General features: G+C 38.8%; 1 protein-coding gene across 1 annotated transcript in view; it reads left to right on the top strand.

The window, feature by feature from the left end:
- The first annotated feature begins 5418 nt into the window (after positions 1-5418).
- The window catches only part of LOC149814984 (lysine-specific demethylase JMJ27-like), a 55921-nt gene continuing 33982 nt past the window's right edge, over positions 5419-27357 (top strand). The window contains exons 1-7 of the mRNA XM_089989728.1: positions 5419-6125; positions 6310-6449; positions 8475-8580; positions 8674-8806; positions 8875-8938; positions 9064-9841; positions 10448-10777. Coding sequence (XP_089845854.1) covers positions 5604-6125; positions 6310-6449; positions 8475-8580; positions 8674-8806; positions 8875-8938; positions 9064-9841; positions 10448-10777 — 2073 coding nt within the window. The 5' untranslated portion in view covers positions 5419-5603. The remainder of the gene's footprint in view (positions 6126-6309; positions 6450-8474; positions 8581-8673; positions 8807-8874; positions 8939-9063; positions 9842-10447; positions 10778-27357) is intronic.

Genomic DNA, 27357 nt, shown 5'->3' with positions numbered 1-27357 from the left:
CGCTCGAATAGACTTAGCCTATTGCTTCTGCAATCTAAGGTGGCTAAGAATATTTAAAGTGTCATCCCGCAATGCAGAACATTGAGAGAATTCCTTAGTGCTATTGAAGCACAATTCGTGAGTTCAAACAAGGCCAAAGCCAGTACCCTGATGTCAAAGCTCATATCTATGAAATATATTGGATGGAGAAACATTCACCAACACATTTTGGAGATGAGAAACATAGCGTCTCAACTGAATGATATGAAGCTGACAATTTTTTATTCTTTCCCAGTGCATTTAGTTCTAGCATCCTTACTCTTGGAATACAGACCTTTCAAAATCTCTTATAACACACATAATGATGAATGACCGTTTAATGAACTTATGTTCAAGTGTGTTAAAGAAGAAGATAGATTGAAAAGAGTGAAGGTGCAGAGTGCACATATGACTTCTCATGCACTCAAGATAAGACTGAAGAATAATGTATTTAAGATAAATGTTAGGAAGAAGCCAACAGAGAATAAGACATCCCAAGGCAAGCAATCTGGCTTTGCTCCCATAAAGTGCTTCTTTTGCAAGAAGAATGGATATAGGAAGGCGGATTGCATAAAGTACAAGAAATGATTGAAAAAAAAGATAATTTGTTATTTATTTCTTATGAATGTAATTTATTACAAATTTTTAAAAATAACTAGTGAATTGATTTCGATGCTACTGTTTATATTTCCAACTGTCTATAGTTGTTCTTGAGCAGAAGGGAACAATCAATGTATGAGAAGAGCATCTATTCGAGAAACAAAACGTGTTCGCATGTGAAGGGTGTTAGGACCTGCTGGATTACTTTAGATACAAGCATACATTTGGATCTTCATAATATCTTTTATATTTCATCATATAGTAAAAACTTAATTCCAATTTCAAAATTGGATAAAATTGGATATTGTTTTAAGATTGAAAATTCTAAATTGTTCATTTATAGAAATTCTGTTGAAATTGGTTCTACATCAGTTTATGATGGTTGGTATAAATTGAACGTGAAGATTCAAACTCAAGAGTCTTTGATTTCTGAATACGCATTGGTTGAGAATAAATATATCATGATTAATGATAAATCCTACATGCTTTGACATTGAAGGTTGGGTCATATATCTGAAAAAAGAATAAAGAGACTCGTAAATGAAGGGATATTGAAATCTCTAGATTTTATCGACAATGACCCATGTGTTGATTGCATAAAGGCTAAGCATACAAACACATATAAAGAGGGTGCCAAACGTAGTAGTGAGATTTTGAAGATAGTCCATACGGATATATGTGGATCTTTTTCTCCCTGTTACACAGGCAAAAAATATTTTATCACTTTTATTGATGACTATTCACGGTATATGTATCTCTACTTGATCTTTGAAAAATCTGATATTTTCAGATGTTCAAAAATTTTAAGAAAGAAGTAAATAAATAAACTGATAAAGTTATTAAAATAGTCAGGTCTAATAGAGGTAATGAATATTATGATAGGTATACATAGATGAGGCAAAGGGAATGACCATTAGCATAATTTCTAAAAGAGGAAGGCATCGTACCTCAGTATACCATGCCTGGTAGTGCCTACCAAAATGGTGTAGCTGAAAGAAGAAATCGTACGCTTAAAGAAATGATTAGAACCATGTTGAATTATTCAACGCTTCACATTAAGTTGTGGGGTGAAGCCTTAAGAACAATTGTGTATATTTTAAATAAGGTACCTACAAAATCTATGCCTAAAACTCTCTACGAGTTATGGACAGGTAGAAAACCATCATTGTCTTATATGCACATATAGGGATGTCCTGTAGAGGCTAAGTTGTATACCCCCCACATTAAAGCCTTTGATCCAAGAACAACTAGTGGATATTTCATTGGTTATCTAGAGAGATTAAAATGATACAAGTTTTATTACCCATCTCATTCACCATAAATTGTTAAAACAGATAAGGAGAAATTCCTAAAAGATGGTTCAGTAGGATTAAGTGCACTTCAAAACCTTGGTTTTGAGGAAATACATGATCTAATTTTACCACTTGTTAAAGAAAACACCGAAAGATACCACATTATTATTTTAAATGATGATGTGGTTGATCACCCGGTTATTGATGCATAAATCCAAAGTGAACCTATTGTGGGCAATGCGGAAGAACACAAGCAGAGTGATCAGGTTTAATCTGAGCCTGAAGAATGACCTATTTGGAGATCCACAAGAATTAGAAGATCTGCCATATATCTTGATTATGTGATGTACCTTTAGGAACCTAGTGATTTCATAGATATAAATGATAACCCGTTGACTTTTATGAAAGTTGTTGAAAACAAATAATCTTTGCACTGGATAAAAGCCATGAAAGAAGAGTTGGACTTTATGGCTAAGAATCAAGTGTGGGATCTTATCAAATTACCTAAGAGAGTAAAACCAGTAAGGTGTAAATGGGTCTTTAAGACCAAGAAGAACTTCAAAGATAACATAGAGAGACAAAAGGCAAGATTGATTGCTAAATGATTTACCTAGATGGAGAGCATTGATTATAATGATAGATTTTCTCCTATCTCAACTAAAGAGTCAATGAGAATAATTTTAGCCCTCGTAGCTCATTATGACTTGGAGCTACATCAGATGGATGTGAAAACAACGTTTCCCAATGGGGATCCGAATGAAGAGGTATCCATGAGTTTGTCTGAAGATGATTGCTTGGTTTACAAGCTTAACAAATCAATATATGGACTTAAATAGGCTTCCTGATAGTGGTATATTAAAATTTTCTAAGTCATTGTGACTTTCAGGTTTAAAGAAAATATTATTGATCAATATATATACCATAAGAAAAGTGACAGTTTGTGCATTATATTGATGTTGTATGTGGATGACATTTTGCTTGCAACCAACGATATAAAATTACTTTCAGAGACAAAACAGTTTCTTGCATCACATTTTGATATGAAATATATGAGTGAGACTGCTTATGTACTTGGCATTGAGATCCGCCAAGACAGAACAAAAGGTTTTCTAGGCATCTCCCAAAGATCCTACATAAATAAGGTGTTAAAGCGATATGGAAGAATTATTCTCCTAGTTCAACACCCATATCAAAAAGTGACAAGCTGAGCATAAAGGTTTATCCACAGGACGATATTGACAAAGCACAGATGAGTGCTTATCCATATGCATTAGTTGTTGGTAGCTTGAAATACGCGCATACTTTTTTCTCGTCCAGATATCTCTTTTGCAGTAGATGTGCTTGGTTGATTTCAGTCTAACTGAAGCATACCCTATTGAAAGGTTGTCAAGAAAGTCTTGTGGTTGATTTCAGTCTATCTGAGACATACCCTATTGGCTACTAGCTCACCAGTAACCCCTCTTTATTTCAAGCAGTCAGAACAGGGTAGGATGGCCCTTTTTCTGCCAGCTCGCTAATCTGGCTGTTCTTCTTTGGCCGCTGTTCCTTTCTCTACTTTAACATGTGTTACGTTTTGATTGATAAGTAATATTTTTAATTAATTTTTGTACAATTCAAAAGGATTCACTTTGAGAATCAGTATATGCCGATTCATTATTTGGGCAAGCACAATTTGGGTCTTGGGGTTGGTCCGGCTGTCATATGTGCATCGCGGTCGGTCAATCCATCATTTTTAATGGTATTTTCATCGCACTTTACATATGTCTAAGCATCCGTTGCCAATATTGTACTGCACCACGTTTGTGAACGTGCCACACACTTTGCACAGCCAGTGTTGAACCTAAGCATAAGGCATACTCCTTGGCTTGCACCTTTCTCTTTCACACCATACATGGTGCCAAGTCCCATATCATAACACTACAAGGCTCTTTAAGGTTTTTTGTGCAACAATCACAATGCTTTTTTTAATTAAACAGTCAAAATTTTTCTTATTTGTACCAGTTTTGAGTTGCTGTTCGATGCTTGAGGAAGGCCGATGAGAGGGGGTTTTGTATGAGTATGTTTGATAGCTTGTCCAGGGTTGGACGAAATGGACAAAAAAAAGAAACAAAACATTAGTTCTGTTCATTTTGTAACAACTTTTTCAAGTCCAACGTTTGTTTGGACTGTACTTAGATGTTATGTTCCAAATGTTCGTTGTTTGATGACGATGAGCAAACAACTTGGACATAGATAATTCCGGCCGATTTGGTGAAGCACTCGGCTGCCGCCGACCCGCGCGAACATCATTGACGATGAAATCCTGATAATCCTCCAAGTTTGGGCAAAAAACTAGAAACTTCAAAAATGGCCGAGACCATCGCCACTCGACGATGAGACCACCACTCAAAGTTTGGAAAAGGAAATCCATCTGCAAAATGCAATACCGAAGAAAAAAAAAATTCATCACACCAAACTAAACACCAAGAGAAATAGAGATGGGGACTTCATAGTTTTAATGCTCACATTGGTTCATCTGTGGTGTGTGGCCGTTGCTCCAGTTGTTTGTCTCAAGAAAGTAGCTCTGCTGCCACACGCTATTGCTCAGAGGACGGGGCACGAGAGGAAACGGATGCCGACATCGCTCTGGTGCCCACCCGCCATTGTTCTGAGGATGAAGTGCTGCCAGCAGAACCCGAATCTGTGAACCTCTCTGCCCTGAAAATTCAAAGTTGGGATTCCACTGACCCCATTCTCTCCTGAACAGGACAAGCCCCCTCCTCCAAGGTCGATCACTAAACTGAAGAACTCGTCTAATGCCCAAGTTTGTAATTTTCCATCATCAGAAGATCTTTAGCTTATATCATTTCCTTTAAAATCACAATAACTTTTCTATCATCGTAATTGTTTCTCCCTTTCTTTCCAAAAAAACAAAAGAATACGAGATACCCACAAATTAAAAACCGAAAATACAGAAAATCAAACCAGTTGACCCCAAACACAACTCAACAAAAGTCAGATCAACTGCCGTGGAGACTGTGGGAATTGCAAAGGCAACTGAATTTGCTGAAAGCTTGATCCGATCAAACAGAGAAAACGCGAAAAAAACCGTGCAAGATAACAAAGAGAAAGAAGAAGAAAAAAATCTTGGCCGGTGAGTTTCTTCGATCTGCGAAAACTTTGAGATGACTTCATGCTTGTGGGGGTGTGAAGACTCGAGCAGTGTCATCCTCTTTCTCCTCCTGAGGCGTATGGGGAAGAGAACAAGGGAAGGAGAGGGAGATAACAAAGAGAAAGAAGAAAAAAATCTTGGCCGGTGAGCTTCTTCGATCTGCGAAAACGCCGTCAGCAGCGTGTCCTATCTTTCCCGACCTATCTTAAAGAGCCAAAATCATAGGACAGCGCTTCAGATTCGGTCGGAGTTCAATCCGGATCTGATCCGTTTCACCGAATTCAGGACGCCAATACGGGTCCGGTTCAACAAATACCCGATTAATAAGACGACCCACGCCCACGGGAAACCACCTCTCCGCATGGAAACAAGTTGCTGCCATTTTTCGTGCAAAATTTCCCTCTTTCCGACTCTCTTCCCGCCGGTTTAAAAAAACCGCCCTACACCCACAGGAAATAACAAGGGTTCCCGCCGGTGCAGACCTCCAGAGGAAGGAGCGAAAAAACGAGAGGTTCTCCGGCACCATTACCCGGATTTGCATCATGGAGGACGACGACCACTCTTTCATCTTCCCGCCGGAGGAGCTCCGCTGCAGGAGGAGCGACGGTAAAGCGTGGCGATGCCAAAACTGGCGGATCCACGGGAAAACGTACTGCCAGGATCACTACCTATACGCGAAGAAGAAGTCGGCGAAGTTGAGGGTTCGGGATTTGGAGACGAAGGAGATGGAGCAAAGGGCGGGGAAGAAGCGGAAGCGGGGGAGGAAGGCTAGGGCTAGAGAAGAAGGCGTCTATGCGGCCGAGGATTCCACCGGTAAAGAGGCCAGGCGCCCGAGGAAGGAGGGCGATTCGGACGGCAATGCGAAGAAGGGTGAGGACCGGAAGAATGCAAAGAGAAGGGGCAGGAAACGGAAGAGAGGGAAGGTTGCTGCTGATGAGGGTTCGAAGGTGGAAATAGGCGTCGTCTCCGCCCCGGGTTCGAATGCAGGGAATGAGATGGATTGTAGCGACGACGGGACGAGAGTTGCTCGGTCTCAGGTGAAGAAGGTTTCCGAAGTGCCCCAGGTAACCTTCTGTTTCCTTCATCATGGATATCTTCTTGCAGTCTTTTTTTCTGCTGATCAGTGTTTTGTTAACCGTGTTTCTTGATTTTCCTTATTGCTCCTTTTTATCTTTTCTTTTGTATTGTTGTTATTTATTTTTTAATTGGTTTGGATAGGTGATGATTATGCACTTTTTCTTGGTTTAGGTTTCTGGAGTGAAGCGTGTGAAGGCGAAACCGGGAGAGAGTAACATGTGCCATCAGTGCCAAAGGAGCGACAAGGAGAGGGTCGTCCATTGCAAGAAATGTAAACGAAAGCGCTACTGCATACATTGTGTACGATCCTGGTACGTGTATTTTCTGTGACCCGAATTCTCTAATCTAGAAATATAAAATTGGACATTTTCACTATTTATTTAATGTACCAGAAAAGATGGTTCTTTCTTTGCCTTTCCTTTCCTTTTATTCCTTTTTTTTTGGTTAAAATTCATATCGTTCTTTCTTGTTTTCTTTTTGGTTGATTAATTTAAATATGGTGGTAAAAGTGTTCCTCTTGAGTTCATGCGGTTACCAACCTACTCTTAGAAGTTACTTGTTTGGTAACTTTTTCCATAGTTACCGGAAGCTTCTTGCTTCATGGGGAAGTTTGCTTCCTTGGAAGCTCGCTTCGAGTTCCTCCCTTTCCGAAAGGAGGGGAAACTCTGGGGAACCCGCTTCCGAATTATGGTAAACTTGATTTCCTTTAGTGGGAAGTTTGCTTCCTTTTCATTTCCCAAATCGGTTCCTTTTCATTTTCTTAATGTTTCCTTCTCGCTTCTTGTCATTTCTCACTTGTTTCCCCTTCACTTTGTATGTTTTTTATTTTAGAAAATTATAAATTTTAATAACATGCTTTCATGTTGGTTTTATATCATTTTATATTTGTATTCACGTCACATCTTAATTGCTTTTGCTTGTGCTTCATGTTGCTCTCTCTGTGTTTCCTTTTTATTTTTTCATGCACTTGTATAATCACTTCATAACCGTATCCCGTATCCTGCTTCTGCCATTTTTTAACACTAGCTTCCTTGCTTTCGCTTAAGGTATCTCTTCTCGTATCCATTTCATTTCTTGGTATGTCCTTGGTGTTCGGGGAGTTACTTTTGTTGGGGATCTTGCTCTGCACGTGATTGCATCCCCCCACTGTTTGATGCATTTTTTAACCTGATCAAGAGAATATGTTTTATCTGTTGCATGAAAACATTATTTGTTAAACAGTCTTATGTGGAAGTTCCTAATGGATACTGGTCCTTCCATTTTTGTCCATGCTTATATGAATGTTTCTCCTCTCAATGCTTGAGCGGAAGCTTGCTGATCTTACTTGGTCCCTGGTTACCACGTATATCTTACATTTCTCATAGAAACTATCACTCGGTATCTGATTGCTTTTGTACTTGCCAATTATCCCTGCATTTATCACTAGACAGCTTCCCTTAAACCCAGCCTATTTGGTGCAGTCCGGGGCATGGGTTGTTGGGACTTTTTTGTTGAAACCCATCATATGATAGATTGGTGTGCCCTGTTGATTGGGCAGCCTTTCACCTATTTAACTATTCCGGTCCTTTAGGTTCCTAGGCTTATCCAGTCATCCCAAATGTATTTATATAATGGTTAAGTAGGTAACTGAACTGTTTAGGTGGTTGAAACTTGAAAGACTGGATAGGTATGATCAGTACCAGCGTCGTTGAGAAAGCCTGGTCTCTAACATTACAGGTGAGTCGACTTTATCATCTTTATTGCCAACCAAATACTGAATTTTACAAGCCACCTATGGGCCTTTGCAAATAATGCACGATGCCTTTCTTTGTTGATAGCTTTATTATTTGTTCCTAAGGCCTTTAGATAGTTGAAAATTTATGTAATGACAGTCTTGAAATGGGAATTTTAAACAGCACTTTTCTTGCTCAATTTTTCTTTCACAAAGTAATGATTTGCTGAGAATTCATGCTTCTGTGTGCTGTAAAGCCATTGAAATTTCTACAGCCTCTATGAGTTTATTAAATTCATATTTTTGTGGTTCTCTATTTTTTCCCTGTTGATGCCTTCATTTATTTGTATGTATTTTTTTCATCTCATTTTTTACATTCGAAGTAGCCATTTCTTTCTTGAAGCTGTGAAAATTAAGTAACTTTTGGTGAAACCAGCTTTTTCTCAAGCACTTAACAGTTATCTTAGTTGTGCTATAAATTAAGTCAAATTTGAAACTAACTTGTATTTTTGCCCCTCTATGCATTCTTTATTATCGAGAAATCAATGGCTTACAATTTTAGTTCCATCTTCTCGCCATTAGATTTTCTGATCTCACAGCCTTTCTTTTTGGTTGTCAACTACAGGTATCCTAAGATGTCAGAGGATGAGATTGCAATGTGCTGTCCTTTCTGTCGTGGGAACTGCAACTGCAAAGCATGCTTGCGCGCTGATGGAAAGCTGAATTGCATGGTAATTGATACATAGTCCCATTATATGCACTTTAATGGGGATGTCTGAATACGTTGTCTTATCTCATCTGACTCATCTCTTATTTGTCTGCAGGCTTCTCTCAGAGAGCAGAGGCCTGATGATAAATCTCTGCATATTCGCTACTTTTTAAGTGTGGTTCTTCCATTGCTGAGGCAAATGAAGTGGGAACAGAATGTTGAGAAAGAGGTTGAAGCAAAAATTCAAGGTATGAGTTATTTTTTTTTTTAGTTTTGTTCAATATATATTTTTAACACTTTTACTCTGTTACAACAGGTGTTGCATCGTATGAGGTGCAGCTACAAGAGGCAGTTTGTTCCTATGATGAACGTTTGTACTGGTGGTTATTCTTCCTTCTTATCTTTACCTCCTTTGGAGCAGTTCATTGATTTGCTGCTTAGATTTTAATGAAGTCTTGTAATTGGTTGATTAACCTGACTAGTTTTTTTTATGGGTTTGGTGCAGTGACAACTGCAGTACTTCTATAATGGATTTTCACAGGAACTGTCCAAAGTGCTCCTATGATCTCTGTTTAAGTTGTTGCAGAGAGATTCGTGAAGGGCGGTTGCTTGGTAAAGGTGAAGTAGCATCATTGAACCGTTCCAAAATGCAAGAATCTAGTGCACACAATGAAGACCTTTCAGGGATTCTCGTGGAGGAGGAAAATCCAGATATAACAAAATCCTGTTCTGACAAAACAGGTGTCATTGATGCCCGTGCAATTGATGGTACCATTCAACTGCCTGAATGGAAGGCTAACAATGAAGGTGGAATTCCTTGCCCACCAAAGGAAATGGGTGGTTGTGGTGATTGTCTTTTGGAGTTGAAGCATATTCTCCCAGAAACAGAGGTTGCTGAGCTGTTAAGAGAAGCTGAAAAAATATCTGATGGCAATGGATTTTCTTTGCTGTCAGGTGCTTCTTCTCGGTGCCATGTTTGTGATGAAATGGATAGTCTAGCTGGTGATGGGTGGAAAATATTAAGAAAAGCAGCTGAGAGAGATGGTTCTGATGACAACTATTTATATTGCCCTGATGCAAGAGACCTTCAACCTGAAGATCTCAAGCATTTCCAGTGGCATTGGTTGAAAGGTGAGCCAGTGATAGTACACAATGTTCTCAATATGGCATCTGGTTTGAGCTGGGAACCAATGGTTATGTGGCGTGCCCTTCGTGAAGTGCATAATTCTAAGGGTACTGATTATAGAGAAGTGAAGGCTATTGATTGTCTTGATTGGTGTGAGGTTAGTTTTTCAATTGGCTTGGAAGTTTATTATGGCTGGGGTGTGGTATTGCTGTTGGCTTCAATTCCTGGATTTTATAGTCTGTGGCCAATGCTTTGTTTTCTCTCTTTTTATTCCCTACCTGGTGTAGTTTTTCCTGCCAATTTTTATTAAGGACTACTGTTGTATGTGGAGAAGATGCCTTATGTATTATGATTGCTTTGACACCAGAAAAGAAATTGCTGACTGTTGCAGTGATTTTCTAATAATCCTTCTAAACAGGTCAATTTTGAAGTTTATTCACAAACAAGTGGTGAACTTCTTGAAAATTCTCTGTGTGCGTCATAGTTGCATAATTATCCTTCTCAAGTCATTATAGGTTCTCCTCTTGTTTTTTTAACAATATTTTCCCAAATGTTTGCTTTTTTTTGGTTGGAGTGTTCCTTCAAGTTCCTCGAGTTTGTAACTTAAAGCCCTGTTCTAGATGTTTTTATTTGTTTGTATTGTGTATTTTTCTTTCAAGGTCTATGTGTGTGTGTGCACATCTTAACCTGTTACTTGTTTTCAGTTGTTAGGCTTTATTTGATTATTTGTTTTTGATATAATGGTTTGTCATATAATCTGCAGGTTGAGATCAACATTCACCAATTTTTTAAAGGTTATACAGATGGAAGAACACACAGGAATTTATGGCCAGAAATGCTGAAGTTGAAAGATTGGCCGCCTTCAAATTTCTTTGAAGAACGCCTCCCTCGTCATGGTGCTGAGTTCATTAGTTCCTTGCCTTTTCAGGAGTACACTAACCCAAGAAGTGGTATTCTTAATCTTGCTGCAAGTCTTCCAGAGGGGATCTTGAGGCCAGACCTGGGACCAAAGACATATATTGCTTATGGGCTTGCTGGAGAGCTTGGCAGGGGTGATTCTGTAACTAAGCTTCATTGCGACATGTCTGATGCGGTATGCTTTCTTGTTTCAGTATGCCTTCACACTTCCACATTTGAGGATGTGTAACATGGGTACTTCTGGAAGGGTTCCGTACACGTGGACTCGTATCGACATGAGTACGTGTACTGGTACTTGATGGGCATGGGTTAGACAAATTTTGGATATGACTTGATCCAGACCAAACTCCTTGTTATCTGGGATCATTTACATCCATTTTTATGGTGCATAAAGTGTTGTTTTCATCCATTCTTGTATGGTGATTGATACACAAATGCATATTACATACTTTTCTTAAAAAAAGCTAAAATATATTCATGTGTGTGTGAAAATATGGTACATTCTAGGCCATTGGTTATATCCCACTAAACAAAACATGTAGATCACATTTGTAATGTTAGATTAATGAGAAACCAAAAAAAATGAAACAAATGAGGCGTTTCTACTTCATGGTGACATTGGTGAGATGTCCAGAGATGGCCCTACCCTTATATGGGTAATTTTAGAAATTTTGTCATAGCTTATGTACCTGCTCTCATGCCTATGTGACATATTTGAGGATGAAAATTTTATTAAATCTGGTCAATTGATGGTTTGAAACACGGTTGTAAGCATAGTGACAAAAGCTAAAAACGGGAAAATATCGGTAGTAAAAAACTCTGGAGATGTTGAAAATTTTCATAAATCACACATTTTTTGGCAAAATCTTGACAATAAAAAATAAATTAAAAAATAAATTAAAAAATAAATTAAAAAATATTTTTATAAGAAAATATAAATAAAACACATTTAAAAATAAAAATATTGGGGGTTTTCACGATAATATATGCTAAAAACGTAAATATCACGATATTTGTCATGGTTTGAAAATCTAGCGAGAAATTATCGTTTTAAACTTTCAGACAATTTCTCACGATATAATTGCGAGATTTATTTTAAATCTCGTGATATTTGTCACATGGGTTGTAACTGGCGTATCGTTACCCGTATTGGTCGACCCAATAGTAATACCGTATCGTATCGCAAAATTTAAAAAAAAATAATAAAAAAATTTAAAAAAAATCAGAAAAATTTAGCAAAAATTCTAAAAGAATCATATAACATGAAATAATGATGAATTGCACAAACTACATACATAAAATCACATATTAAGCATTTATATCTCTATTACATACCACAAGAGTCATACTTTCATATTACATAAACAAAAACATCTCACAAGAACAAGTTTTTTAAAAAAATATTCATCTACCTCTTGTGCTCTTTTCATGTTAATCCACTGAATGTTTTCTTCTTTCAAACGAGTCTCTGCTTTTTCTTCAACCCATGCGTCTAATTCATGGAAATGTTTCAAATTGATGGGATCAAATTGCTCTTTATGCCTTCTTACTAATAACTTTTTGATTTGCCTAAAAAGATGACATAAAAAAATTAAAAGTAGTTGAGTTTTGAAAGAAAATGACAAATAAACTTCATAATTTTTGTACCTCTGCCTCAGTCGTAAGTTGTAGTGAACGTAAACGAGGTCATTGAGCCTTTTGTACTCCAATCCGTTTCTTCTTTTGGTATGGATTTGCTCAAAGATGCTTCAGTTTCTCCCGCATCTACTTGTACTACATGTTTGACTTAAAATGCAAATGACAAAAGCTCTTAGATTTGGAACATCACTTCCAAATTTGGTCCACCACGAGTCTGAAAAAAATAAGAAAATGAGAAATCAATTATAACACAATAACATATATACAACCATACAAAACATAATAACCAAATAACAATTTGAAATTAAAATTGAATAGACAAAATAAATTACCTAGACGTATTGTGACACGATTTTGCATTGCTGCAGGTCTCCCTGAATCATACAATGCATTATCATAAGTTTCCATTTCTTTATGAATTTGATCTTGAATGCTATTATCAAGTTTCATTTTAAGCATAAGAAAGTATCTAAATGCAAAATTTAAATAATATGTTGCAACATGAAGATGTTAATGAAGTTGCCAGGTCCACCTATGATCAATGACATTCCATATAAGTATTTAGATTTTTTTCTTCTCCTTCAAATTATCTCTAATGACCTCTTTTGCCTTATCTATGGCCTCATAGAGATAACCCATAGCTGGTCTGTTTTTACTGCCAACTAATCGAAGCACCTTCACCAAAGGTATAGTTATTCTCAATAACTTCACGCATGAATCTCAAAATTCACTTTTGAATACAATATCTACAATTTTTTTGGGCTTTCTTTTGTGTGCATGGCGATATGCATTTCACTCATTTGATGAAAACATATTTTTTAGTGTAGCTTTATTTTTTACTAAACCTTGCACTGTAAAAAAAATTTGTAGCAAATCTAGTAACTGTACTATGAATCAACTCGGCACCACCAATGTACTTTTTCATTAGGCTCAAAATCTATGCATGATTGTAAATAAATTTAGTAATTTCTTGGCAACATTCAATTGTCTGATGAACGTTATCGATGCTGTCAATGTCCTCAAGCATAAGGTCTATTCAATGGGCAACACACCGGGTCCAAAAGAATGACCCAATTTTTTTTGCTAATTCTTTACTTGCTGCCTTATAATTTGGTGTATTATCATTAATAAACTGTAAAATATTTTGAATCTAAACATCTTTCACAATCTGATAAAAAACCCTTCAGAATATATCAGGTCTCTTGAGAATATTAGTCAAATCAATTGATTTAAAAAATGTGGTTCTTTTGAGGCAATAGACAAAGAAATTTATCAAGGTCCTCGACTTTATATTTGTCCACTCATTTGCCATGATGCTATACTCAGTCTCTCTCCATGACTGCTTCATCTCATCACAATAAATCTTCACTTTATTCACATTAACATCTAAAATCTTTTCTCTTAAAGCATTATATAAAGCCATCTTGTATCTAGGCTCGATACTGGTTATGACATCTGCCATGACTTGAAAATGAAAGGAATTTACTGCATTGAAAGGAATGCAAGCATCATAAAACCATCTCGCAATGGTGACATCTGGCTACTCAACTAAATGCTAAGGAATCATAGCAGCAGAGACAGTCCTAGGAAGGAAAAACACTCCTAATAAAGCTTCTAGCTCCACTTCTTGGTCCTCCTCTCTAAGAACTCCTTAACGTTCCCAAACATAACCTAAATGTTTATGCTCTTCGTAGCTATTTTGTTACATGGTTGTTTTGCTAATGAGTATTGTATTTTCCCTCTCATTATGTCTCATAATTGTGTATTTCTTTATTGTTGCAACATGTTACTGATTTGCAGCTTGGGATTATGTTAGGGTGTTTTTGGCATGCTAGAGTCTAGACAAAACTTGCCGTGGGGACCAAGTGGGCCCACAATGGGAGTCCTATGTTTGATATGTGCAGGACAGTGTGGGACGCATGGGACAACACGTGTTCCATGCAACAAATTATAACGTGCCGGTGCGGGACACACCGGTTGCACCCACTCCTATTGGTATGACCGGTGCATTCTGGACAACCACCACCCATTCGATCCGTGTGGTGTTTTTCCAGCCAATCAAACACATCTTTACTGTTCTATTCTTTCCATGTTATCCCTGAATGGTGCACTTTAAAGTGTTCATATTTATTTTATAGAATGGATTGGTTATATACGAATTTGTGTGGATGTTATGTTTTTTGTCATAATTGTTGGTCTATTGAACAATGAAACTGCATCTTCAGGTTTTTAAGTTTTCTTAATTGTGAACTCTTTTTAGGAAGGTTTTTTGTGGCACCATAGAAATTATTGTATCGAATATTTCATTTATTTTCTTAATTGCTTGCCACATGATGTTGCCATTTTTTATGCTGCTAGCGTTAGTTCTCAGTTCTGTGGTGTGATAAGTTTGGACTGATTTTACTGTAATTGCTATAGAACTTATAGTCCCAGGTATCTTTTGAGATCAGCGACCATCTCAAACCCAAAGAATTAATAAGTTAAGCTGAAATTTGTAGTTTTGATTGAGAGCTTATGACCCTGGCTGATCCGATCAGCTTTTGCTTGAGTCTCATTAGCATTTGTGGGTGTATGGATGTATGAGTTCACTTTGTGTCAGCCATTGTATTACATTACTCCTTATCTTTTTCCTTCTAATAAAACTTTAGCAAATGGAGGAAATGTAGTCCACTATTTGAAGCAACATCGTTGTTTATTGAGAGCAATGAGAGAAAACCAGGTAAAAGGCCCTTGTTGTTACCACAAACTGTTAACCTTAGACCTTCAGTTCCCAATTTCAAACTTTTAGGTTCATTCCCTATTACATTACACTTAATTTCCTAGATGATTTGGTCATTTGACTATACTAGCTTCCAAGACACCCGAAGTATGGGGTTTTCTAGGTTTTCTGAATTTTGATTCCATCTCTATAACTATCAGTACATCTACCAATTTCGATAAAACAATGAAACATCATTCATAGCCTTAAGAAAATCAACTTTGTCTTGGTGAAGGGAGGATTGAGGATTATTTACTCTCACCTACCCTTGCTATTTTGGTTTCTCTTAGGAAATTGTTTTCGAATTTCAAATATTTGCAAATTCTTGGTCTTGAGCTCCTACCTTCCTAAGTGGTAGCTCTGGTTCCAAGAAATTGGCAAGGCCTGATTTTTCCAAAAGCAAACCAAATTCCTACCTTTTTCTCTCTTATCAACATTTGCTCTCATCTCTTCATTATGGTCTCTAGCCAGTTCTTTCCAACACCCAAAAGAAGGAAGACTGCTGACAACCGAAATTGCCATTATTTGGCTAGACTAATATTTCGTTTTCTAGCATTGTTATGCATCACAAGCTAGGGTCTTGGGGGATAATGAGTGACAAGTGCCTTCTTGAGAATAGCAAGGCACACACTTAGACTCCTTTGTGCAGGGTTCATTAGAGGGAGAGTTCCCGAAAGTCTTTAAGCCTTCCATCATCAGCCCTCCAAGGACGCCCACCAAAACATGAGGAGGATTGATGATAAGAGGGCCACCAAGGTTTGTGGCTTGCGACCGTCACCCACACTCTTTTGAAACAAGTTCTGACACTAAAGGTAAAAGAGAGTTTTTCACCCTTTGTTCCTTTTTTAACTCTGCTTTTTGTGATAAGAATTTCCATAAAAACGAATGCTTCTAATCTTTAGACGTGTTTCTTTATGTTTTTAGTCATTTGGGTTTTTCTCTTCTTTGGTTTGATTTTTATTTGTTGATTATTTGTTTAATTGCGGTTTTTTTTATATGAGAATTTAATATCATTTTTTAGATGTCTATTGTGAAGCTGTCCTTGCAGTTTTTGTGGTTTTGGGCAAGATTATATGTAGATTTTTCTTTGGTTGGGAATTTCAGATGATTGTAAATTTGTTTTAAACTTTTAATGCTCTAACATGTATATTGTTAAGGGATATTTTCATGGACTCTAATGTGGTTTTTTAGGGTATGTTTGATGGCTTGCTCATAGTTGGATGAAATGAACAAAAAGAACGGAACAAAACATTGGTTCTGTAACAATTGTTCCAAGTCTAACGTTTGTTTGGACCTTACTCAAATGCTATGTTTCAAATGTCCGTTGTTTGATAATGATGTGCAGACAACTTGGACAGTCATGGATAATGGGTTGAATTACTTCATTTTTTATCGTATGACCCGATCCATCCACCATTTTACATGTTTTAACAAGTTTATTATGGTTTTTTTGCCCGGATATGGATCCAATTGCAAAATTATATCTAAATCATGAATTTTTGTCTTGAATATGGATTTGAAATTAGATTTTTGCCCCAAACATGGATCTCGAATGAAAATTTTGCCCTGAATATGGATTTTTGCTCCAAATAAGGATCTCAAATTGGAATTTTGTCCTGAATATGAATCTCGAATTGGATTTTTGCCCCAAATATGGTTTTTTGCCTTGAATATGGTCTTGAATTGGATATTTGCCATGAATAGGTATTTTTGCCTCGAATATGGATCTCAAATTGGATTTTTGCCTTGAATATGGATCTCTAATTGGATCTTGCCCCAAATATGGATATCAAATTGGTTTATAGCAGCACAAGATTGTCATCAACAACATTTAGTCTTCAGGCGGGTGGCAGAAGAAAACACATGTATTCATGTGCTTTGCTTCACATAGACTGGTGCATACAAACCCCCGAAAAAATTATGGAAAGTAGTTAGCCATGTCATGTTAAAATATTTTGTTATACAAGAAAAAAAAGGTAAGATATGGATGCAGGTTATGTATTGACTGAAGGCTTTCCATTTGTTAAGTATCACTTGAAAAGAGTTCAAAATAAAGACCTCTTAGAGCATCTAACAAAGATGACACAGATAGCAGCTTCCCATCATGTCTAATAATCACATTTACTGCCCCAATGGCCTGCAAATCAAAGAATATGAATGAGACTGCAGCAAATACTGGATCTTCAAATTTTGAGGCATTGTCTCACAACAATGGCTCTTAGCAAGTAGAGCTTTACAGTTTGTTATACTTGTGTTAAATAACTGTATCCTCATAGCATTCTATTAAACCTATTAGAGGCATTGCTTCTATGCAATTCCAATCAGCTTGAACTGTCCTTATCACTGATATTGAGCATTCTTCTACTGTGAATTGCTAATAAGTTTTTATTGACCGTACTTAATCAACAACTCCCTGACAAGTATGACAAACTAGAGAATTAACGAATCTAAGCAGAGTGTTGCAACTTTCTAGCCCATGATCAATGAGTCATGCCGTGAACCATTTAGGTAAATTCTAGTTTCAGATGAGGTGGGAGGTCTGGCCGATTCTAGAAAAACTAGATTAGATATTTGCTTCTTTAAGCATTGGAGTTTGAATTTGGTCTCAAATAGGTATTGATTGCAACTGATAATTGAACAAAGAAATGGCGGTTGGTACTTGGTAAACATGAACATCAATGGAATTCTGCACCAAATGAAGGTTAGTTTCGAACATCAGTATTGATGAGAAAATGGGGGAGGTTGTAGCTGATTGGAGTAACATCTCTATTCAACTTTTTTGTGGCAATCGCCAACCCATCTTTTTCATTGAAAAGCTTTATCAACATGCCTAGAAATCTCTCGTTAATCGTCAATACAACAAACAAGAGTGGTGGTGACAATGATGACGTTAATGGTGTTCACAAAAAAACTGTTCTGAAGATACACAACTATGAATGAAGGCAATAGATTTCTCTAATAAAAAATGATTTAGGAGAATGAAATCCATAAATGAAACCCCCAAAAAATCAATCATTTTTAGAAGCGAAGAAGGAAAGGTGTAATGCCCCAAATTTCAAACTTGCGAACCCTTTCAGAAAAACAATCAAGAGACTAGAAATATCTCTTTCCTTCAGAGTTTGTTTATGAAATCAGCGAAACATTTTTCTTTTGTTAAATCAGAAGGCAAACTGACAACTTTGGACACGTTAGCTAAAAGAACCAAAACTCACAAAACTAGGATATCCCAAGGAAAATCCGTTACAAACCCAAAGCGTCTAAGACGCAGGCTAAGAGCAGGAAGAAGAAGTCTTGAAGCCATCTTGCAATCGCGCCATCGCCCGTAGTGTACCTAATCATCACCTGTACCCATAGAATGGGTTAGTTTCGCGAAAAACTAGTATGTGCACAAGAGAGACTACATGAAACTGAATTAAGTACATTTAATTCAGTAGGTTACGCAGTTTAAAGCAAATATGCAGTTAAACAGGTAAGCAATGCAAGCAGGTGAATAGTGCAAACACGTAAGTAGTACAAGCGAATAAGTAGTGCGAGCGAATAAGCATTGCAAGTGAGTAAGCAGTGCAAGCGAGTAAGCAGTGCAAAGCAAATAAGCAGTGCAAAGCAAATAAGCAGTTCAAAGCAAGTAATCAGTGCAACTGACAAACGCAACACACAATTCAATTGATCGTAGGCTGTGAACCACCACGCAACTAGCCTGTTCTCGTTCCTAGAATGAGGTCTCTGCATCTAATCATCATCAGGACATCGTTTGTCGCTCACTACTTCTAACAAACGCTTTGTCCTGAACAACCTTAATCTATTCTCATCTCTCAAAGCCTTACGCGGCCAACTATCACTGGTTATGACTCACTAAGGCATCATACTTTCTCAGAAAAGCCCACCCTTCCGTAGAAGGTCCAAAACATGATCACTAACTCAAATTGCTAACGATCTGATTCTCACATCTGAGTCCTGCATGTAATCATGCTAAAACAGAAAGCCGAAACTATGAATTCATAGTTGGCTATCACAAACAATATCAGAAGATCATCACAACTCACAGTAACTTTTTATGGTAAGCAAAAACACAAGATCCACGTCGGATCGCTCGGTCCGGGAGATATACGACCTGACAAAGAATTATCGCCCTAGAGGGTATACTTGGTCTTGGACCATACACTTCCTCACAGGAGTTCACCATCTTCGCGGCTACCCGTTCGTGGATAGTGTACATCCTCACAGAGATTTTACCGCTCTAGCCGGATTACCCGATCTGGGAAATGTACAACCTCACAAGGAATTACTGCCCTAGAGGGTATACCTGGTCTTGGACCATACACTTCCTCACAGGAGTTCACCGTCTTCGCGGCTACCCATTCGTGGACAGTGTACATCCTCATAGAGAATCTCCCACTCTAGCCGGGTCACCTGATCTTGATCATACATACCCCCACAGCGAAACCTTTGGGAAGTCGGTCCCCAACAAATGCCATATTCAATGAAAATCATTGCGATACACGCATCAATGCAAATGACCGCTTTCAGGGTCGATAGCCACTATTACAATCAACAAGATCAACGCCGGATCACCTGGTCTGGGAAATGTATAACCTCACAAGGAATTCTGCCCTAGAGGGTATACCTGGTCTTGGACCATACACTTCATCACAGGAGTTCACCATCATTGCGGCTATCCGTTCGTGGACAGTGTACATCCTCACAGAGAATCTACCACTCTAGCCGGTTACCTGTCCTGATCATACACGCCCTTGCAGATAATCCTTTGGAGATAAGGTCCTCGACAGACACCCCACTCAGTGATACATGCATCAATAATCGACTGCTCCGAACCATTGACCGCCTCGAGGTCAGTAGCCACAATACGGGCACAAGCATGTATATCAACAATATGCATTGTATCACTCCACACAGAAGCATATAATCCTACGTATCGTATTATTGCCACAAGGAATATTGCAATCCTCAAATAGGACCTCAAAGCATGCGTAAATGACACATAAGAACACGTAGATATGGCAATCCGGTTGATTCTATAGGCGAAGAGTAACTAACCCTATCTGACAGCCAAACAAAACAACTGAATAAGACAAGCACTCGTAACAATGCTCGTAAAACATACAATTATCATAATATGGCTCAGTCCATCAACAAGTAATTAAATTAATCGTAAGGATAAACCATTGCATCACAAGCCATTCATAAGCTATACACGATAAGCAATCATACGACAACAGTTATATCACAATATTTAAGCAGCTTATAAGACATGCGGCTATATCAATCCTAGTTGCCACCAGTTCGTAGATTACGAGCTGTATGCAATCACATCAATCATAAGAGATGCAAGCCAACAAGTGCTACGCTACAATAAGCACCAAACAATTCGACCGAGGGGTAAAGCAAGTCACATGCTAATATGTAACAATTGGCATAATGCTATTATTATAAGCATTTAATTAGTATGAGAAGCTCCTTATTACTCCGCAAAGAACTGCGTAAGCAGTTTAACCAACTAGAGTAATGCCTTGACAGGCGTGCACAACTCAACGAGTAACATACTGAACTACTGAGCAAGCAAACGATCGACCAGTGTGAACAAACTTTATGTTTCGATATTACTGGCCTGCGGGTAAGTGTAGGCAAAACGTAGAAACAACTGAGACTAGTTCGGGCGTCTGTTATTCTATGTATTTTCAATAACCCGAATAGCTAGTTGAGTCCGCTCCTAAAGGGCCGACTTTAGCTGAGAAAGGATTCCCCAAAGGAAGCAGTGCCACGGATGCATCCAACTTCTGCAGAAGTGTTGAGCTAACTAATGTAGCCCCTTTCTCCTTAACTCCAACGACTGGGGAGGTCAGATCATTGTCCGTGGGGTGGTTGTTAACAACCTGTCCATTGGAGTTTTGTACCACTCTGTCCTCTCACTTGATAGAACAACAAGAAGCGGATGGGTGCGTTAGGGGTTGTTTAACTAACGACCCATCCTATGCTGTGGTCTTTAAACCACTCGAGCATCTTGCCTTTGAAGGCGAATGTAAAGCCATTTATGTGATTACAACATTGTGTATTTAGCACTGTTCGAGGTCACACGATCGTCTCATCCGATCATAGCAGTACTAGACGTGTCGTGCACGACTACAGGTACTCTAGGATGAAGGGGGTATAGCTTCTCAATAGAAGCCTCAACAGGAGTGTTTCACAAAGATGTAAAGTTTATCAACTTTACTTTATCTTTTGAAACAACATTATGCATGTGATTATCTCGAATCTCATTCGCTATCGGGGTATCTACATGTCTCGCATGACTCGATACCGGCCTTGATAGACGGGATACAAGTTTCTCAACAGAACACCCGCTAAGAAGTTCGCTCGAACCCCCAATTCGGGATTACCCAAGATATGCCGAAAAGGCGAACAGAACCAACCAATAACATCCTTCCAAATGCTTCGATTTGGGGCAGTTTTTGATGCTTTTGCGCAACTCCCTAAAATCCCAAGTCGACTCTGCAGGACTGCGCACACGAAGAGCCAGGATCCTTGCGAGGTATCCCTCTCCTTAGACGAAGGTGTATCGCCAGCTCTCGACTGAACTCTTGTAGCAAGACAGAGTGATGTCTCTTGTATCCTCTACGAGGATGCCTCAAACGCGTATGCAATGAGCGAAAACCTGAGCGTCAGCTGCAATAACAAGGCAGTAACAACACATATGCAAACACAAGAGCCTGACACAAAGCGCGACGACAAAGTAAAGACTGTAAGCAGGAGTGCAACGCAGAACTTTTGCGCGATGCACGACGGCAAGGTAAAGGACTGTAAGCAGGAGTGCAACACAAAACCTTTGCGCGATGCGCAACGACAAAGTAAAGACTGTAAGCGGGAGTGCAACACAAAACCCTTGCGCAACACGCGAAGGTAAGGTAAAAACTGCTAGCAAGTAAAGGACAAGGATCGCGGAACCACGTCCTTGAGTTAAATGCGTACTCGTATAAATATATATATTTATTTAATGGTCCCTTTTTAGTTAATTAAACTTAATTCAATTGTCCAAGTCTTCTGTGCAATCTTCTCCTACCTTGAGGGGTTGCGGTGCTCGTATGCCAGCGACGTAGGTAAGCACGTGCACAAGCCACGAAAGGCGAGCATGACCCACCGTTTAACCTGTGATGCAAGAAAGGTTAACATGCCAAAATACAAATGAGAAGTGGGTCCGGTAAGACCTGCAGCAGTACCGGACCCCGATACGAGGGTAGGCAGGGAGCTCAACTCCCTGCAGAATGCAGAAGAGCAACAGAGGCAGCAAGATCAATGCAGAGGGGCGAAACCTGTTAAAATATAGCTTGCGTATGGATCTGGATCTAGATCCATACGCATGGTATGTTAATATAACACATGCTTTATATTTCTCATTAATGGCATCCTTGTAATATCTCTGATATTACAAGGATAGTTGTATATCTGCTGATTTATTTATATATTGGTTAGGGCCTGGAGGTCGAGTATTCTTTTGCCGCCCCAGCCATTGTGTTCTCTCTCTCTCTGTTTCCTGTAGATGCTGTACCAGATCTCAAAATTGATATGGTATCAGAGCCTGCGTGAAGAAACTCTGAAATAGGAGATCGTCAACAACAACAATCAGCAGATCGAGAACAGTGTGTTCATCCCAAATCTCATCAGCACCCATCTCCCGATCGTGAACAGCAACAATCAGCAGATCGAGAACAGCGTGTTCAGCGTGAACAGCGTGTTCATCCCAAATCTCATCAGCACCCATCTCCCGATCGTGAACAGCAGCAATCAGCAGATCGAGAACAACGTGTTCAGCGTGAACAACGTGTTCATCCCAAATCTAATCCTCTGAAATCTCCCCTTCTAAAAGTGGTTTCCTTTATTTTCCTTTCAGCGTGAACAGCGTGTTCATCGACTGTGTTCATCTCAAGATCCTTCTTTTCTGTTACTCTATCGTCTGTGCTGGTTCCAATTTTTTTTCTCTTTCCTAAACATCACCAACTGCTGTTCCCTTTCCTCTTTGCTGTTTTAGTGTTCTTTGTGCAACATTTTTGGTCGTACAGGTATATGCCCTATTACAGTTTTTTACTGATTGATTAAGTGATCTCAAATCTGTTTATTTCTTTTCATTCATCTTGTTTGCTTATTCATTATTCCACTGATATGGATTACTCTTCATCTTCGTCATCCGGTCCCTTTGCCAATTTCTTGAGTCAACTCGTTACAGAAAAACTTACTCATTCTAATTTTTTGACCTGGAAAAGGCAAATCCTTCCTTTTATACGGAGTCAGGATCTCGATGAACATTTGGATGATTTAGTTCCTATACCACCACAGCTTATTTTGCAGGAAACCAAGGATGAGAAGGGTGACACAATTACCATTTCCATTAAGCATCCAGAGTATACAGCTTGAAGGAAGCGAGATCAGTCTTTGGTTGCTTATATTACGTCAACACTCTCTCAAGAAGTGTTGGTTACTCTGTCAGATGATTGCACTGCGGCGGATTTGTGGAGTAAGTTGTCACAGACTTACTCTCAGATATCAGAATCCCGAGTTATGTTCTTAAAAAATGAATTTCAAAGTTTGAAGAAGGGCTCCATGACAGTCATGGAATACATAGGCCGCTTGAAGAGTATTACTGATCAATTGGCTGTTGTTGGAAGTGCTATTGCATATAAAGATAAAGTTCAACAACTTCTCAATGGATTGGGTTCTGATTTTGATATGTTTACCACAACTTTATCATGCCTTCCTCACTTGCCCACTTTTGACGACCTCCAAGTGAAACTTCTCCAGCATGAGATGATTATGAAGCAAAGGGCAGAAGGAAATGAATCAGCTCGTCCTCATTCAGTTTTGGCTATGGACACTTCTGTAGGTTTTGGACGATGGAATGGCAGGCATCAAGGAAGCAGAGGCCGCGGACGTTTTGGGCAGGGAGGACGTGGTATCTTGCCTACACCTAATATTTCAGGGGTTTTTAATACAGGGAATCAGAGGAGAGTGCCCACCTGTTTCTTATGTAACAAAAGAGGACATGTGAAAGCTGATTGTTGGTTCAATCTATAGAACAGAGGAAAAATAAACAAAATTGAAAATAAATCAACTACTGCTGTGGACACAAAAGTGCCATTCACAGATGTGCAACAACTTTTGTTATCAGCATTGTCACAGATGACGATCAAGCAAAATGAACAAGGCGAATGGTATGTTGATTCAGGTGCCGCCACACATGTTACGGGTAATGCGGGTAAGTTATCTCACTTATTGCCTTACTTTGAAAAAGGTAGTATAGTTACGGGAGATGGAACTTATCACTCCATTAGTCATACTGACAATGCACATATCCCTATGTCAAAGTTTTCACTTCACTTGTCCAATGTCCTTCTTGCTCCTAATATTAAAAAGAACATTGTTTCTGTAGCTAAACTTGTTGACGATATGAATTCTTCCGTCGAATTTACTCCCTCTTCTGTTTATGTTAAGGATCCACGAACGATCGAGACGTTCGCTAAGGGAGAGCGACAAGGAAACATGTACGTCTTTAAGGAGATTCCTTCAGTGTCTTCGTCTTCAGTCCCAGTCCTCCAGTTGCAGTCGTCCAAGCATTCTTCAGTGTCTTCGCCTTCAGAGTCTTTGTTTTTTCCTTCATTGGAAGTTTTTAATTCATCTCATTGTAATAAGCCAGATATTTGGCATAGTCGTTTGGGACATTGTAGTCGAGGTTTTGTTAAAAATCTTGTATCTGATGGTCTCCTTCCAGAGTCTAGTTTATGTTCATTTTTTGATGATAATAATAAATGTTCTTCATGCGAACTCTGCAAAAGTCATGTTCTTCCTTTTCATATTAGAAATAAAAGAGCTTCAAAGCCATTTGAGATTATTTGTTCTGATGTTTGGGGACCCACACCTATTCCCTCTCTTTCTGGCAGTCGTTACTATGTTATCTTTATTGATTCCTATTCCCGTTATACTTGGATATATTTCTTAAAACACAAGCATGAAGTTTTTCAAATATTTCGGGAATTCCATTCGATGGTCAAAACAAAGTTTGCTTGTGATATTGTGCATTTAGAATGTGATGGTGGAGGAGAGTATTCATCGAACGAGTTTATTGCCTTTCTTCGGGATAAAGGAATAAGTCGACAGGTTTCTTGCCTTCATACTCCTCAACAAAATGGGGTTGCAGAGAGGAAACACAGGCATATTGTCGAGAGCGCGATGAGCATGTTACATGATAGCAATGTGCCCGTTAGTCTCTGGACAGAAGTTTTTCACACATCTGTTCATATCATAAATCGTCTTCCTATGGCATTTTTGGATCAGAAATCTCCCTATTATACTTTATTCGGGCAACATCCCTCTTACTATGAGCTGCGTGTTTTTGGTTGTGTATGTTATGTACATGTTGATTCATCTCTGCGAAATAAGTTTCAGGACAAGGCTGTCAAGTGCAGATTTGTTGGGTATGCAGATGAATACAAAGGTTATCGATGCTATGATCCTACTACAAAACGTATTAGGACCTCCAGAAATGTTGTTTTTGACGAACGAAATTTTCAGGTTAATGACTCTGCAGCGTTGCCATCTCGAGAATTAGAAGTATATGATCCATGGATGAGCGCAAATCTTTTTGCTAATACCGGAGAAACATGTCAGACAAATTGTCCTCCCTTCAGCTTGAGTAGGGAATTGAATGAGTCACAGATGCATGTTGAATTATCTCCAGTTGAGTCTCCAGTTGAGGCACCCCCAGTAGAACGCTTCTCTGGACAGATATATACTAGACGGGACAAAAATACAGAGCCGAAGAATATGGAAAGCATCGCCAATGATTCGGCTCAAAGGCCTTCACGCATTAAGCATCCTATTCAACGATGGGTGAGTTATGAGACCTCCCTTGATTTCCAGTTGTTTATGTCTCAGCTCACAAAACAGGATGAACCCACTTGTTTTAATCAAGCTCTTCAATCCCGTCATTGGATTGAAGCTATGAATGAAGAAATGGAAGCTCTTCATGAATGCCAGACTTGGGAAATAGTCCCTCGGCCAGAAGGAAAGAATGTAGTTGGCTCCAAATGGGTTTATAAAACAAAGTATAAGCCTGAAGGAAGTATTGACAGATATAAGGCGCGACTTGTTGCTCGAGGATTCACACAACAATATGGTGAAGACTACGATGAAACTTTTAGTCCGGTAGTCAAAATGGGTACTATTCGTGTCATCATATCCCTAGCAGTCGATCAAGGTTGGAGCCTTAGCCAGATGGATGTTAAAAATGCATTTTTGCATGGAATTTTAAAGGAAGAAGTGTATATGGAGCAACCTCCTGGTTATGTCGAGAATGATCCTACTGTCTGGGTGTGCAAACTAAGGAAATCTTTGTATGGGTTGAAACAGGCGTCTCGTTCCTGGTTTAAAAGTTTCTCTATGCAAATTCAGAGTTATGGTTTTAGAAGATGCTCTCTGAATCACTCACTCTTTATTTACCAAAAGGCAGACATTGTATACTTCTTATATATGTTGATGACATTGTGATCACTGGGAGTTCAGATAATCATGTGCAAAACGTGAAGCAGTTTTTAATGAAAACTTTCAAGATGAAAGATTTAGGGGAGTTGAGGTACTTTCTTGGTGTGGAAGTTGACAGACAACAAGACACATTGACACTCATGCAACACAAGTACACTTTTGACCTTCTGGAAAGAGCCGGCATGATGAATTGCAAACCGGTCAGTACTCCTAGTGTTTTACATCAAAGGATGAGCTCTGAAGATGGTCATCTTTGTGTCAACCCTACAATGTATAGAAGTCTCGTGGGAATGTTACAGTACTTGACCTTTACCAGACCTGATATAGTTTATGCTGTCAATCAGGTATCCTAGTTTATGCATGCTCCAACGGAGGGTCATATGGAAGCTGTGAAGCGCATTCTACGCTATTTAAAAGGAACTATAGGAGACAAACTTGTTTATCGCAAGAACGATAATCTGCATAGAGGACATGAACTCATCACTTATACAGACGCAGATTGGGCAGGGGATCCAGATGAGAGACGATCTGTCTCTAGATATTGTGTTTGTATTGGACACAATTTAGTGTCCTGGAGCAGCAAAAAACAAAAGGCAGTGGCACGATCGAGTACAGAGGCTGAATACAGATCGATGGCTGCAGGCACGACAGAAGCCACATGGATTAGACACTTATTGAGTGATCTTGGGGAGACAATTATTCAATCTTTTTTTCTATGTGACAATAAAAGAGCAATAAACATTGCATGTAATCATATCCAGCATAGCAGAACGAAGCACATTGAGATTGATCAACATTTCATACGGCAGAAAGTC

Source organism: Nuphar pumila, chromosome 15 (genome assembly GCF_984573655.1).
Source record: "Nuphar pumila chromosome 15, dmNupPumi1.hap1.1, whole genome shotgun sequence".
Taxonomy (NCBI): domain Eukaryota; kingdom Viridiplantae; phylum Streptophyta; class Magnoliopsida; order Nymphaeales; family Nymphaeaceae; genus Nuphar; species Nuphar pumila.
The sequence above is the reverse complement of the archived record's forward strand: the minus strand, read 5'-3'. Positions and strand labels throughout refer to the sequence as shown.